Source organism: Falco biarmicus, chromosome 2 (genome assembly GCF_023638135.1).
Source record: "Falco biarmicus isolate bFalBia1 chromosome 2, bFalBia1.pri, whole genome shotgun sequence".
In the NCBI taxonomy this organism is placed as follows: Eukaryota; Metazoa; Chordata; class Aves; order Falconiformes; family Falconidae; genus Falco; species Falco biarmicus.
Window position 1 is genome coordinate 16,099,772 of NC_079289.1, and position 15,786 is coordinate 16,115,557.

Below are 15,786 nucleotides of genomic sequence, written 5' to 3' on the forward strand. Positions count from 1 at the left end.
CCTGCTATATAGTAGATTTTTTTCACTCATCATTATTCAAAATATTTACACTTGTATTTGGACTGGGCAAGGACAACATATAAGAGCGTTAGTGTATAATGTTAAAAGAATATGTTGCAATAGCAAAGGTGAACATTCAAAGGTTAGGTATTATAAAAGTAGTCTTATTTTGAGTACCCTGTGTTACACAGCTATGATTAGATTTTCAGTCTCCTTAGTATTATAAGTACATTACTTGGTACCTTTCCAAAGTGGAGTTCAAAGAATATGGTTCAACAGACCTAGATGTCTACATCTGTGCTAGGCACTTCTAATCTCTCTTTGTGGTCATAGAACTATCATGTTTAAGACAAAATTAATCTCATTCTAGAGTAAATATGTGAAGTCAATTGTACGTTGACATGATGGTAGCATATACATATAATGCAGTGAGAGAAGCTGAATTTTTCTTGTGTTTTGAAGTTAAATTTGCAGGAAATGAAAATCCTTATACTAATTTCCACAACAGAAACGCATCTATCTGGGGTACTTAATGTAAGAAACTTATTTTTCCTATGTACTCGATAGGAGAGCCTTCCACGTGACAAATGAGCCCGCTCAAGATCTGTCTATTGATTATGTAGGGAGGCTAAGGTTGTAATCTTGGTTATTTAGGTAAGTTTTAAGTAAGCTTTAAGTAAGTGCCGAAGTGTAGATAGAGTGAATTTGTGCTTGTCTGTATTAAGTTTGATTTAAGTGACTATGTACAGTTCCCCCTCTCAACCCAAGAGTTATTTTGTCTCCTTAGATACAGATCCCGAACCATATTCTCTTTCTCAGCTGAGTCAAGGTCTCCTAGGTACTCATTCCATCTGTGTGCTTGTTCTTGCCCTACTGCCTTTACGGGGCCATTTTTGTCTTTCATATGGCCCCTGGGAATGTATTCCTGATACTCCTCATTCTTTTAAATCCAATTTCCCTTCCAACTTCAAACTTGTTTCTCCTGCCTGGAGGTGAAAACACTTCCACGGAGTGACTGCAAACATATCACATAACCTGGGAGGCATTTATGATACACCTGGTAATTCTAATAGAGAAATATATCCCATTCATGGTTTTATTCAGGTAATTCCCAATCTTAACACATTCTTTGTTCCAGTCTGTGCATTTGACTCTCTTGTTTTTACAGGACGTAAACTGAAATGAGAAAGGCCCAGACTAGATATTAGGGGAAAGTTTTTCATCGTTAGGATGGTAAGGTAGTGGAACAGGTCATCCAGAGAAGTTGTGCAGTCTCTATACTTGGGATTTTTCAAGACCAGGCTGGATAAAGTCCTGAGCAACCTGGTCTGATCTCAGAGCTCACCATGCTTCAACCAGGAGGTTAGACGAGAGACTTCCTGAGGTCCTTTGTAACCTGAATTGTTCTATGATCCTATTAAAAAAGAACAGTTTCCCTTTTCATTTGAATAACATTCAGAAAGAGACTGGTTTGAGAGTACTGAGTAAACCTTTTCTTAGGCTTTAGCTGATTTGGAGTAGCATAGACTGGTCAGCACTGTAAGAAACTTCTCTGTGATTTGTGAGAATAAAATGTTTATGCCATTTAAATTCTAAAATCAAACTTGTCATCATACTTAAGCAGTAATATAAGTTACTGGTTTACACTCTAATTCTTTCCTAAATATGGACAGATTTAATGGGTGTAAAAAAATGGCACACAAAAAAATGTCTACCAAATTTGCAGTCCCTCAGCAAAAGTTTAGAATGCTGAAGCAGTTAAAAAATGAGGTTAACCTGAGTATTTTAACATGACTTAAATGTATTTTCCTGTGTTTATTGTAGGTGGATGACTCTTCTAGGCTAAAATTTTCAAAAAGTATCCAGGCCGAAACAGCCACCCATTACACAGTTTCAGCCCAACCCATTATTTTAAAAAAATTACAGTCAATTGGAAACAGTGTGCTGCCATAAAAACTTTAGTAGTAAGTTATGCTACCATCATACCTGTTATACTTTAGAGAGGAAATGGGATGAACTGGAAAGAGGTAAATAATTTCCATGAATATTTGATAAAGTATGTAACAGTACTCTAGAACACTGAGAGTTAAAACTTGATTTTTTTTTTTTATTCAATACTTTTAATTTTAATGCTTAACTTTGATAAAAAACATCCCAGTATTTTTGACCTACTTTGGTAAAATACACAAAGCAGAAACAGATATAGGAGCACTGAAGAAAAAGAGATTGAAAAAATGGATAGATAGTGCATTTCTATTTAAATTATATTCACAAATTCTATAATTAGATAATTAGAAATAGACAGCTAAACCTATACTAGAGTTATAAAATGCTTTAATTACTTAATCTTGCAGTCACTACTTCTCAAACTCATTTCGGCTTTATGGAGCTAAGCATATATACCTATGAAGGCAGTTTAAAAAAGAATACAATACTTAATATTTTCAATCCCCCATATCCACAAAGCAATCATAGAAACTTTTTGCAGCTTTATAGTGTAAATATGCAAGTATATATAAAGTACTGCTTACTGAATTACCAGTTAAAGTGTATTTGCTATAAATGTTTTCTTTCTTTGCAAATGATGATAAGCAACTATCAAAAAACAAATTGTAAGAGCCAGAACTATAGCTAAAAGAATGATATCTGGAAGGCACAAATGTGTGTTTGTCATCTGTATTGTTTGTCAGAACATTTGCATGTGTGCAGAGTAAAAAGGAGGAAGAATAACAGGAATGATAAAGATACTATGATCAAAACATTAATCAGAGAAAATAAATTTTTGCTAGATTAAACAAGAATCTTTTCTGCTATACACAATAGCTAAAGCACACAAAGAATTATTAAGGTTTACAACTAAGTTTTGAGAATGACAGGATTAAATGGTATTTTCCGTAACAGAAGCTATACTGAGAAATGGCTCGTATTTTCTTTTCCTCCCTTTAGCTACCAGAATGCTTGCAGAAGCCCTTCTTGTAGGCCTTTGCATCTATTGCTAGTTTCAAACCCAGCTGAGGTTTGGCTTTCCTCACTCCATCCTAACACAATTGAGCAATGTCTTTAAATCTGTCCATCCCTTCTCCCGTATTCTGTGGATTACCTTTTTACATTTGAGATCACTAGCTTCCTCTTCATCCATACTGATCTTCTGCCATGCTTGTTTTTTGGCTTCCTTATCATGCTTGCTTCCTACACATCAGAAAGGGCTGTTCTTGTGCTTTGAGTTTTTTCTTCAAGTTAAACAACCCTCCTGGCCGCCTTTGCCCTTCAGGGCAGTTGCCCATTGGGTCCTGCCAAGAAGATCCCTGACTAAGCTAAAATCTGTGCTCTCCTGAGGTCCAGGGTTATTGTTCTACTGCCTGCCTTGCTCTTATCAACGTTTAAACACCACAATTTCATGGTTTGTGCAGCCAAGGCTGCCCTCAACCTTCACGTCTTCCACCAGTTCTTCATTGCTCATTAGCAACAGATTCAGTAGAGTGTTTCCACTGGATGGCTAATCGATTGCCTCTATGAAGAAATTGTCTTCAAAAAATTCTAGAAATCTGCATTCCTTGCACTGTCATATTGTCCTCATAGTAGATACTGGGTTGGTTGAAGTCTCTCATGAGTAGGAAGGCCTGAGATTTTTGGGCTCCTTCAAGCTGTCAGAAGACAGCTAACTTCCTTTGCTTTCTTGATCAAGGAGTTGGTAGCGCACACCTACTGAAGCACAACATGTGTTGGTCTGTCGTCTGATCTATGCCTGTAAGCTCTTAGCTGGCTCATAACCTGGTCCTAGGCAAAGCTCTGTTCACTCCAGCTACCCCTTTGCCTTGAACTGCAACTTCTCTTTGCTTTCCTTTCTGGCAGTTTACTTCAGACTAGACAAAAGTAAAGGTTCAATACAGTAAGATGCTTCTTCCAGATATTAATTAGGTATGCATGCAGTTCCTCTTGGCAAACCAAGTTGCAGGGTCATGGCTAAAGTACTTTATTATAATAGGCTATGACTGTGGGCAACTAATACTGTTTTTTAGGACTTGGAATTAATTTACCTTTAATTCCCTAAATATAACAGAGAAATACAAATCTCTATTTTCATCGTGTTTGAGATCTGGAATCACAGACTATGCATAATTCTCTAGGACAACAGATTATAATAGCATCATTTCTGAGGGAACTAAAAAAGATTTTTTTTCAGAATTAAGATTATATTAAGAAGTCAGCTTTTAATGAAAAAGAATACTATTTTAGCTTAATTAAAAGTACCTTTATACGTTTTTCCCTAAATATAGGTTTATAGGTCAGCTGCATGACAGTGGCTGATGGGACCTGTGCGGGGCCAGGAGCAATGGCAGCCAAGCCCCCACACCTATAAGAGAAGCTCTGAGGGAGCGCTAGCAACCAGGAGCGCTGCCAGCAGGGCGGGCGAACAGGGCATGGGGCATCGGCAGGGGTGTTGCGTGGCAGTTTGCATGGAAAGTCGTGCAGAAAGGGCACTGAAGCTCTGCCAGCTCGACCAGGGGGCAGTGGTCCCCACCCAGCAGAAAGCCGTGGCCTCCAAGCTCTGCACCCACCAGGCCTGAGGCAGCTGCCCAGGCAGAGCTCTGGTGGGAACGTGCTGCCACCCCGGTGCCGGGCTGCCGGCCGTGCCCTGCTCTCATGCCAGTCCTGGGCGGCGGCGGTGAGCACACCTGTGGGAGGTGCACCCGGGTAGGGGGGCTCGTCCGCTGCGTGACAGGGCTCTGGGAGGGGTGGGTAGGCTGAGCAGTATCGGGGAGTGCAAGAGAGAGGCAGACCGCTGCAATCGCACTGTGCCTTCCCTGAGACAGGCCCAACAGGCAAACAGGACACGTGGGACGGAGGATTCTCTATCCTCCCTCTGCCTGGCTGAGCACAGTGACTTGAGGGATCGGGGGCAATGGTGACAAGTTCCTGCCTGGCACAGCAGGCGCGTCTCCTCTTGAGCACCCCACCTGCCCAGGTGCCCGTGCATGATAGGTGTGAGGCCGTGCAAGCGGAACTGAACGATATCGAGGGCGATGGTTCATCTGGCTCGGAGGTGTCGCAGAGGTTGTTAGCCTCGCATCAGAACTGCTTCTATGGAGGCAAAAAGACGGGTCATTGTCATAGGAGGCTTCCTTCTGACCAGAACAGAAGGCGCGATGTGCAGATCGGACCCGCTCCTTAGGGAAGTCTGTTGCCTCCCTGTGGCCCAGATTAAAGATATGAAGAGAAAGCTTCCTACCCTGGTACAGCCCCCAGGTTATTATCCATTATTAGCCCTCATATTATTATCCATTATTGATTTCTCAGGTAGACAGCAATGAAGTTGCAACAAGAAGATCAAGGCCAATCAAGAGAGACTTCAGGGCCTTGGGACAACAGGTTAAGGGATCAGGAGCACAAGTAGTGTTCTCCTCCAGCCTTCCAGCTGCAGGGGATGTTGATAAAGAAAGAGGAAGAGCCAGCAGATGAATACCTGGCTCCAAGCATGGTGTTGCCAGCAGAATTTTTGGGTTTTTGATCATGGGTCAGTCTACAGGACACAAGGCCTGCTGGCAACAGACAGGACAGGAGACACCCGTCTCGAATGGGGAAAAGGATCTTGATGTAGAAGTTAGCAGGGCTCATTGAAAGAGCTTTAAACTTGATTTGAAGGGGGAAGGGGATAAAATGAGGCTCATTAGAGATAAGCCTGGAGGCAACACACCAGTGTTTGAGGGATGGTTTACTAGTGAGGTCCTTCGGTCATCTGTCTCAGTGGAGGTAGGGGATGGAGATCCATGTGGCACCAAAGTGTGTCACACTAGAGTGTGTCCAGAGACAGGCAGTGCAGCTGGTCTGGAGCACAGGTCTTATGGGGAGCACCTGAGGGAACTGGGGTTGTTTAACCTTAAGAAAAGGAGGCTCAGGGGAGAGCTTACTGCTTTCTACAGCTACTCAAAAGGAGGTTGTAGCGAGGTGCATGTTGATATCTTCTCCTAAATAACAAGCCACAGGACAAGAATAAATGGCCTTAAGTTGTGCCAAGAGAGGTTTAGATTGGGTATTTGGAAAAAATTCTTCACTGAAAGGGTTGCCCAGGGAGGGCATTGAGTCACCATCCCTGGAGGCATTTAAAGATGTGTGGATGTGACACTTAGGGACATGGTTTAGTGATGGAGTTGGCAAAGCTGGGTTAACAGTTGGACTTAATGATCTTAAGGGTCTTTTCCAACCTAGATGATTCTATGATTTTATTATATACAGAGATATTTTATATATTTATACTTTATTGGTTTATATCTTGTAAAAATATAAGAATAAACATATAGTAAATGTTATAGAAGTTAAAATAATGGTTCAGCATACAGTCACCTTGTAGTGCTTCATAGACCTGATCAAAGCTGATAAATAAGAAGCTGCTGTTTGCTTCAGCAAAAGAAAATGAGAAACAAAACAGAAAACACTACATTATTGCAAATCTTTCAAGAATAGAAAATAAGTCAAAACCCAGCAGAAACAACTTGACTTCCTGCCTCATTCCATCTAACAATAATATAAAGTCCTTCTGAACAATTAATAATTTTTTTATTATCAAGTTTAATTCTTTATAGTCAAGTAAAAGAGGAGAGAATTAGTAAATTGTTGTCTAACAAGTCTTGCAAAAAATGCACTGTGAAAAGTAACTAAAATTTAGCTAAAATACCTAAAAATACTAGGGGTTTTATACGCAATTTAAGGGACAGACTGCAATATCACTGAAGAATTTGAAATTCGGTATTCTTTCTTTGTAAATGTATAAATATATTTGATCGGTTTATGTGTGGAGTTACCAGGGTTACTAACAATCAAAGGCAGTTGGATCTAATGAACAGGTAGTTCCATTTTTTTTTTCTAAAAATTTTACAATTATTCTTTTAATTGCTTTCTGTCTTTCTTTAAACTAATAAATTTGTGGTGGCACGTATATCTAAGCACGTAAGAGATCTGTGGAAGATCAGAATGAATATATTATAGTTGTCTTGGAGTTTTGATGCCTGATATGTACTGTGTATTTAGTAGCATATTCCAGGGGTTTTGTTTTTTGGGTTTTTTTTATTTATTTGTTTGTGTTTGTTTTTTAATTACAGGTGGGGCCTAGTTAAAGGCAGAACTTGAATTTTGTCTTTAAATTTTGTGGAAAAGAGGCTTTTTAATTAATTATACACCTCATTAGTTTTTCAATTATAGTGGAACAAAGACTTTTACTCTGATAAGAAAATATGTATTTGTTTGGGTTTTTGGGGCTTAATATGAATGAAGCTCAAATATTCTGTATTTGGATATGGTTATTTTTTTATGTTTTGGATAGATCATGATTAGTAATTAAGTATGCCGAAAAGTTAAGTCCATAGATATATCTATATCTGAGAGTATTTGCTATTGTATTGCATTTTTGTGCTAGAAGAAGTTTGTTTATCCTTCTTCAAGACTGCATTTGTATTCTCATCACTCAGGTCATTTCACAGCTTCGGATCCTGAGCAGGTCAGTAACTGCTGGCTGCAAATTTGACAGAGAAATATGGTCTACTGAACTTTCTCCTGTTCTCAACCTATGGAAGAAACTTAATCAGGTAGGAATGTAGCTAATTTGAAAAGATAACTTTTTCCCAGGTAACTTTATTAAATGTAAGGTCTAATGAATTATCTTGCATATTGATACATAAGAAGTAAAAAAGTAAATTAAATGCATTTGAGGTGGTATGCACAATTTTACATGTGTGTGATTAGCTATGAAGTCTGTATGTACGATAACAGGCTGTCACTTTTTTTTTTTCATATGGAGATGATACCACACTCACAAGACATGAGACTAACATCTTGTGTGTGTTTCCAAGAACACCACTAATTATTTTAGATTTGAATTTAGTCTCTTAATTTCTCTAATATTCACAAGGCAATATTGAGTGATAATAAAAGTTAAATTAAGTTTTTCCTGTAATGAAATACGGTGCTAGCTTTAAATTGAGGTTTATTAAAATCCTTGCTACAATGCTTGCAATATCCAATTTCACTTACTTTTTGTTTCTTTCTTGTTCTGGGTTGGTTCAGTTTCACGTTTTTTGGGGTTTTTTTACATATATTGTAGAGCTTGATTTCCAACCATTGAATTCTTCTTGTGACTGTCTGTTCAGTTGTAATGTGTGCAAATTCTCTCTGAAAGCAGATGCTACACATACTTGGGAAGGACCCCTCTCACCTCACACTAGGAGCCTACTTAGATAATTTAGCATTATTATTTCCCCTTAGCGATAAGTAACAGATAACAGACAGCATGTCCTAAAAACACATCTTGTACACAACAGCACTGGAATGAGAAAAATGTTTCCCTAACTCAAATAACTACATACAAAGAAGAGACATGAGGTGCATGCTGGAATTTGAAATCCCTCATTAAATTCTCATTTAATCCATATAAATAGATGTATGACACATTGTGGGTTTGTCAAAATAATCTTTTGATACAAAATAACTGAAACTGAAAGAGGGTGGGTTTAGATTAGATATGAGGGAGAAATTCTTTACCGTGAGGGTGGTGAGGCGCTGGCACAGGTTGCCCAGAGCAGCTGTGGCTGCCCCATCCCTGGCAGTGCTCAAGGCCAGGCTGGATGGGGCTGTGAGCAACCTGGTCTGGTGGAAGGTGTCCCTGCCCGTGGCAGGGGGGTTGGAACTAGATGGTCTTTAAGGTCCCTTCCAACCCAAACCATTCTATGATTCTATAATAAACAGTCTGCAGCTAAACAAGATGTACAATAACTATTTTCAAGATATTTGTAAAATAGTTCTTTTTGAATTAATCCTTGATTCACATACTCAGCATTGGAATAAAAATGTTTAAAAAAATACGCAGATGCTTCTGAAGCATAACAAAATTTGCCACTTGACATAGGTTTGTGCTGTAGAATTTACACTGGAATAATTGATCATAATATTTAAGTGTGGACATATTTTTATTTGTACACTTTCAATACTGTATGATGATCACTTTTGTATTCTGTAATCTAGTGTCCAAGTTTAGATAAAATAATAGACGCATTTGACAGGGTATTTCTCTGGATTGAACATCAGTGTTTCATCCTACAAAAATCAGTCTAAATAATTTAGAGTATATAAAGAAGCTAAATTGTCAGAATGTCTATAGAATTTATGTAGTCAGTGAATTTCAGAAATCAGTGATAAAACAAAAATTTTACCTAATATTGGCCAACATTGTGAAGTAGATGAGACCTTCTTGACACAACTGGAAGAAGCCTCACTTTTTCAAAACCTGGTATTTTGGCGGGAACTTAAAGGTACATCAGCAATGAAATGAAGACCAGGAAGAGTGTAGGCCCACTACTGAATGGACATGAGGACTTGTCCACAAAGGATGAGGAGCAGGCTGAAGTACTAGATGCTTTCTTTGCCTCTCCATACTGGTAAGTCTGGCCTTCACCAGTCCCAGGTCCCAAAAGTGGTAGGAAAGTACAGAGCAAGGAAGACTACTCTTGGAAGAGGATCAGGTTAAGGAGTGTTTAAACAATATAGACAAATCCACAGGACCTTACGGGATGCACCCTTAAATGCTGAGGGAGCTAGCTGCTGCCGTAGTGACACCACTCTCAGTTATCTTTAAAAGGTACATGTGGTTGGGGGAGATTCCTGAGGATCAAAGAAAGCAAATGTCACTCTTTTAGAAGGGCAAAAAGGAGGATCCAGAGAATGATGGATCAGTTAGCTTCACCTGGAAAGGTAATTGAGCAAATCATCCTGGAAATTATTTCCAAGGATTTCCAAAGGTCATTAAGATAATTAGGGGACAAGAGCATCTGTCATACAAGGGGAGGATGAGAGAACAGGCACTGTTCGTCCAGGGGAGGAGAAGGCTTAGGGGTATCTTATCATTGTGTGTCAGCTGATGGGAAGGAGTGAAGGAGACAGAGCCAGGCTCTTCTCAGTGGTGTCCTGTGACAAGACAAGAGGCCATGGGCACAAACTGAAATACTGAAAATGCAATTTAAACACAGGACAAAACTTTTTTATTTTTACTGTGAGGATGATCAAACACTGAAACAGGTTGCCCAGAGAGGCTGTAGAGTCTCCATCCTTGGAGATACTGAAAACCTGACTGGATACAGTTGTGGGAACCTGCTGTAGCTTTGACCAGAGTTGGACTGGACAGTCTCCAGAGGTTCCTTCCAACCTCAACTGTTTGGTGGCTCTGTGAATAGTAGTCCTTTGTGCTCAGTTTTTAGAGCTATCACAGTCTTTGTGGCCGAACGGCAGATACATATTGGAAATTTTAGCTTTTTCATTTTTGACATTTTGAAATGGGAAATATTTCTTATACATTAATACAGTACTGAGAACTTACATGTTATTACTTTTTAAGAAATATTTCTGGAAATGTGTAGAACTTATTTTTCTTCTCAGTGGCATACATTTTGCAAAGCTCTGTTAAATGTTGCTACCAATTATTCAGACATTTTGAAATTGTTGAGCTGGAGAGTTTATTATTCTTTGTCTATCCATAACAATAGAATCATGGAAACTGCCTCTCCTTCATCCACGGTTTATTAGTCTAACTCAGGGGTCCTCAAACTACGGCCCACGGGCCGGATATGGCCCCCCAGGGTCCTCAATCCGGCCCGTGGTATTTACAGAACCCCCCCAAACCCCCCCGCCGGGGTTTGGGGGGGGAAACCAAGCAGCCGCAGATGACTGCCTGCCACTTCATCTGCGCGCCGGCCCCCTGTTTAAAAAGTTTGAGGACCCCTGGTCTAGCCAGAATGCAGGCTCCAGAATTTTTAATTGAATTTTAATTTAAATGAAATAGATACTTAAAGTCTGGTTCAAATCAGTGCACTCCTGTGTTGAAAGTTACACAAGCAAACTTCCTCTTTATTTAGCTCTTCTGGACTAGTACAGAATGTCTTGACATTTTCATCTATCTAACTTCATTTGAAAAAATACATTTTAATTCTTGACATTTGAAAACACTCTTGTAATGAATACTGTCCTAAGACTGCTTCTGCAGTGTCTTTCAGCATGATTTAATAACAACTTAACACTAATCAAATTAATTAAACTCTCATGAACCTGCCATTAAGTTATAAAAAACCCCAAATACTCAGATGCCCAGTATAAGTTTTCGTGAAAGACTGTTTACTGAAAAAGTGAAGCCATCACTGAATAACTTGTCAAACAAGGGTTATACAAATTTAAAAAAAAGATATTTCTTAATGTGGAAATTAAAAAAGGATGGCCAGGGCTGGGTCATCAGCATAATTGAACCAGCCTCTGTCCTGATGTCCGTTCTCTTCCCACATAGCCTTCTGCCTGGACAGAATGTAGAACAAGACCTATATAAGCACTTAATTGTCACATAACTAGATCAGTTGGAAATTACTGTCCAACAGAACTCAGCCATTGCTCATCATATGATAGTTTTCAGAGAAGCACAAAAATGGCAGGATGCAGTGGGGCTGCATAACTGTTTCATCATGTCCAAATGGCTATCTGTCATGAGCAGAAAGAGACAGGAATCAGTGCTGTATTTTTCTTGTAAGTAGGATGCGTTTTCTGCCTTGTTTCAAAGACACCCTTTAGTACCTCTATGAAAGTTAGAAAGCCGACCCATAATGAAAATTCGGAAGCAACTGCTTCAAAATTATGTTTCCTGAGTATATGATCATATGCTGTCATGATGCCTTCTACCTTATCTTTTGCTGTGTTTGTAAACTGAAGGCTAACTATTTTCATAAAGTTGCATGATGCTGCAAGACAATTGCAAAATTAGTTTTGAAAATTAACAGGTTGCTGCTTTTTTATCTAAAACATTAGGAACCTCAGTTTTAATGAAAGAACAGTGTTTTTTTCACCAAGTAAAATCAGTGAAACAGAAATATAAGGTCATTCTTTCTTATATTTTCAGCAGTAAATAATGTATGTAATAAACAGAGAGGCTAATATCTAAAAGAAAAGGCAGAGAGACTCGAAGGGCAAGGCAGAATAGGTACATCAAAAGGGCAATGGAGGTTTCCAAAACCCACCACCACCACCAAACCTGATTTTTTAATAAAATGCATAACTAGTGGAGGCATATGAGTTTGTTTTCATTATATTTGTTGCATTTCTGATGGGGCAATTTTCACAACATATTGAAGTTTAGGAACACATTTGAGTTTAGGAAGGTAATAAAGGAAATATCTGGAGCATCTTAGGCGAGACTACATGAAGTCTTGTATTGTACTGAGATAATAAAAAGTATAGAAGCGATAGAGGGAAAATTATCAAAGTCTCAAAATACACCTAATTTAATATTGGTAGCATAATATAGTGTTCAATATTAAAGATTATAACCTAGCTTCAGTTTCTTACAATTTGGAAAAACACTCAGTACTTCAGCAGTTCTTCATCTGAATTCCCAAGCAGGTCATGAGGATATTTTTAAAGCTGATGTGAATTATATGCATAATGGATTTTAAGGGAATGTAATAGAACTTTAAATGTATAAGCTGATACTGGTATTCATGTTTAATTTTCCTATAAGAATGACAGATGGGTTGTTTTAACAAATTCTCAGGAGAAAGCATTAGAAAGAGTGATGAAATGAATATGCAATTCTTACAAGACTGTTATGTAAAGGACAGTATTGAGGAACTTGGAGGCCTTCTCTTTCAGAAGTTTTTCATTAATTAAGACTGTGTATGTGACAAACTGAGCAAAGCCCGCACTTTGCAATGTCTTTGTTCTTTATTTTTTGTGTAATTAAACACTCCAATAAGAAATTATCAACTAGCTTATGCTAGTTTTACATTATATTTTATATATACTCCACAAACTATAGTCCAGAAATACTAAAGTGAAACTGGTACTGTGATTTCAGGATACATGCAAAGACAAAATACAAAACATAAAATGTCTAAATACTATGTGTTTCTTACACTTTCAACAGTAACTTTGTTGTATACCTTTTTAATAACGTGGGAAGGAAGACCTTATCCTTCACTTTTTTGTTTGTCATAAACCAAAGTATACTCTTTCAGTTAGTTTTTTTCATACTTTTGCCTAGTAGTTGAGTGCAGTATGAGCTTGAAATGCAAAACACATGAAAGTTCTGACAAACCTACAGTGCCCGGGAATGATTGTGGTGGCAGACATTCTGTATGCAAGACAGATGTGCCAGACATCCTGGGAAGCAAGATGCCATGTGACAATTTAGAAGTTTATTTAATGTGAAAAAAAAGGTCAAAACAACTTATATTTTCAGAAGAGATACTTCAGAAGGAGTAAAATCTGACTTTACCGTAATAAATTACTACAAATTGAAATAGCAAAACATTTTTTTCCCCAAAGGCTAGGGTCTTCTTTTTGCATTTGTGCCTTGCAGAATTTTCCAGTAAAGGTTTAAATTTCATAACTGGAATTCAGTGCAGCATCTTGTCACATGTCAGATTGGTAGTTTCATAGCACATGCTAAAATATATTTATGTAATAAGCTGCATATGAATTAAGATTTGAAAAAATGGTACCATCTCTTGAAATTACTGAATAAATTTGGATTTTCAATGGCAGTAACAGAATGGAAGTATGTAATAAAAATACCAGTGAGAGAAGAGCAGTACCTCTCAGAGTCCGAGTTACTCAGTATTTACACATAGTATTATATTTACTTTTTATTTATTTGTATTTAATCTGCTGCTAGGTTGAACTAGTCTTATCAAAGCAAGGGCTATATATGGCAGCATGGTTTATAGTACCCAGTACAATCTTGTTATGCTGAGTTAGACTACTGCTTTTTATACTAACACATTAACACAAATACTAAAAGTAGTGATTCAGCTAAGTGAAGATTTTTCAGAAATTCCAGTACTTTTGAAGTAATTGGGTAGAGAGTTGTCTCAGAAGAATGATGCCTTTATTGAAAACCTCACAGACAATGTTGAAAGTGTCATTATAGTTTTAATCCCATGTCAGAAAAGGGGGGATATCTGAATTACTTAAAAGCTAATAAGTTCATATGGAGTATTAAGAATTAAACAAATAATACATTGTATAACATAATAGATTCCCTGAGTTTATTAACTGGACATCACATGTTCTTTTTTAGAATTCTAACCTGATTCATCAGAAGGTGTCTCCTCCTGTGGAGCAGCAGGGATCTCCAGTCTTATCATTCATTACTCTGGAACAATTCAGTGCCATTCGCCTTGTGCAAAGTGTCCATCAGTCACTTGCTTCTTTAAGTAAAGTCATCAGAGGTACCTCATTACTGACTTCTGAAGTACAAAGACTAGCAAGCGCTCTGCTAAGTCAGAAGGTAAATGATTTTGTCATAAATTTACATTGTAAACAATGAAAACACCCAAGGATACTGAACAAAATTCTGATACATATTTTCAAGTCATCATTTGTTCTAAGTTCTTTTATTGATAGAGATGCTAAAATGGAGTTATTTTGTTGATAGTGACTCTAAAACAGAACCATGTTCTGGAAATGAAAACACAGGAAAAGGTTGCTTCAAGTACTTTCAGAAGCTTCTGAGTATATTATACTTTTATCAAGCTTTCCTTTAAGGACAAATCCAATAAGATTAGAAGTTGTGGAATACTATTTCCATTTCAAATGCCAAATCATGCTAGAAAAGTCAAATATATTAGCCAGTAGAACATGTACATCTGTCCCTTTTCTTAGTTTTTACAGTTTCTTAAGATTTAAGTTTTGCTGCAGTTGTAATCACAATTTGCTCTCTGCATTTATCCAGTATGGATTATTGCCATATCATACCACACAAGCTGTGCCTATCATATCAACATATCATCTCACCCTGTATTCTTAATATACGAAAAAAGCAACCAGAATTTATACAAGCACTTTCTCCATGTTTTCTAGCAGTAAACTGGGCATTTTGATAAATTGGTACCATTAGTGACTGCAAATTTACATGCTGTCATTAATAGATAATTGGATTCCAAAGATAGTCAAACATTGACATGAAACTGTGGGGTTTTTTCACCTGCAGAAGCTGATAAATTTTAATGGTGCTAATGCATAGATACTGAGATTAGCCCTGCAATGAACTATAATTCCTATTAACTTCTTGTTTATCTTCATGTGAGGAACAAGTACTGTTAAGATTGTTATGCGTCTATTCATCTATCATATTGCTAATTAAAACAATGATTAAATTTCTTGTCTTTTCAGATTCACAGGCAGCATTTGTTAACAAAATTGCAGTACAATTAGAATAAATTAACATTTTCGTGTTAGCAATCTTACTGCTTTTTTAAACAAGTTTTGACTGTGTGGTAGGAATTGGTGCTAAGTACAAGTCATAGTGAATGCAAATGATACATGTAATGGCCGTTTTTTAGTATTTATAGTTATATTTCTTGTTACTGAGCAAGAGAGTATGGCTTGCTTGTGCACTTAAGCTGCACTCTTAAATTGGAAGCAGCAGCTTCCAAAATATGAAGCTGATCACCATCACAAAAAATTTACTTAAAGATTCTGTGCATTTTTATCTCTCACAGACATCAGTTCGGTGCTTGCTGATGTACTGAACAAAGTGTTTCTGGCATTTCGTCTGCTTACTTACCTACTTACCTAGAATCTTACTTAGATGACTTTATTGGATTGTGACCATAAAGCAATCTTTTCAGCAGCCCTCCAGAGAGGCTAACGCCATGCTCTTGGCATGGCAGCTAAATCTGCTGGCAGCTAAACCTCTCTATATTTATCATCTTGAAGTGATTTGTTTCATGTATTTTCTATACAGAGTTCTTCTTTAGTTTAGTG

The 15,786-nt window shown here is 37.7% G+C and overlaps 1 protein-coding gene across 2 annotated transcripts in view; it reads left to right on the plus strand.

Annotated features, from left to right (window-relative positions):
* DYNC2H1 (dynein cytoplasmic 2 heavy chain 1) overlaps positions 1 to 15,786 on the plus strand; it is a 178,024-nt gene that overhangs the window by 131,361 nt on the left and 30,877 nt on the right. For both annotated transcript variants that reach the window (XM_056327288.1, XM_056327289.1), the window contains exons 83-84: positions 7,464 to 7,580; positions 14,099 to 14,308. In XM_056327288.1, coding sequence (XP_056183263.1) covers positions 7,464 to 7,580; positions 14,099 to 14,308 — 327 coding nt within the window. The remainder of the gene's footprint in view (positions 1 to 7,463; positions 7,581 to 14,098; positions 14,309 to 15,786) is intronic.